The 581-nt window shown below is 33.9% G+C and overlaps 1 protein-coding gene across 1 annotated transcript in view; it reads right to left on the bottom strand.

The window, feature by feature from the left end:
* LOC119589161 (serine dehydratase-like) overlaps positions 1-342 on the bottom strand; it is a 7,367-nt gene extending 7,025 nt beyond the window's left edge. Inside the window, exon 1 of the mRNA XM_037937748.1 lies at positions 257-342. Within this exon, the coding sequence (XP_037793676.1) occupies positions 257-281 (25 nt within the window). The 5' untranslated portion in view covers positions 282-342. The remainder of the gene's footprint in view (positions 1-256) is intronic.
* Positions 343-581: the final 239 nt, after the last annotated feature.

Genomic DNA, 581 nt, shown 5'->3' with positions numbered 1-581 from the left:
ATCATATAAGTATCGCATAAAATACAAAATTATTAGAAATCAAACCATATTATAAAACATATACAAACATACAGACTTACCAATCAAACTGAAAAAAGTGCCGAACACGAGAAAGGAATAACAATGAACGAAAGAAAAGGCGAAATTCTAACAAAACCTGGGCAGAGGGACGGAATACATAATACACAAGCCTAAAAGATTCACATGAGCCTCAACAACATAATCATGAATATACAAGAAGGTCCCAGGCACTTAACTTGCGTTTGTTTCACAGAAGACATATTTTCTGCTAAAACCCCACACTTTTCCTGGTGATCAACAACTGAACTCGCTCGCAAAACAGCTGATTCTGACAGTTTACATTACTGGAACCTTTAAAATCCTGCAAATTGAGTAATAATACAATCAAGCGACTTAAATTAACTAACTAAGTAGTCAGTTATAAGGTACAATTTACTAATAAGGGTATCAAATGATTAATAACAGTAAAATTAAGAAAGCAGTAGTGGCGATAAAAATGGGGGATGTTGTATGGGGAAACCTAGCATAAAATAAAAAATTGTTTCTCTCGGTGACACTAC

This window comes from Penaeus monodon, chromosome 25, assembly GCF_015228065.2.
Source record: "Penaeus monodon isolate SGIC_2016 chromosome 25, NSTDA_Pmon_1, whole genome shotgun sequence".
NCBI lineage: Eukaryota > Metazoa > Arthropoda > Malacostraca > Decapoda > Penaeidae > Penaeus > Penaeus monodon.
The sequence above is the reverse complement of the archived record's forward strand: the minus strand, read 5'-3'. Positions and strand labels throughout refer to the sequence as shown.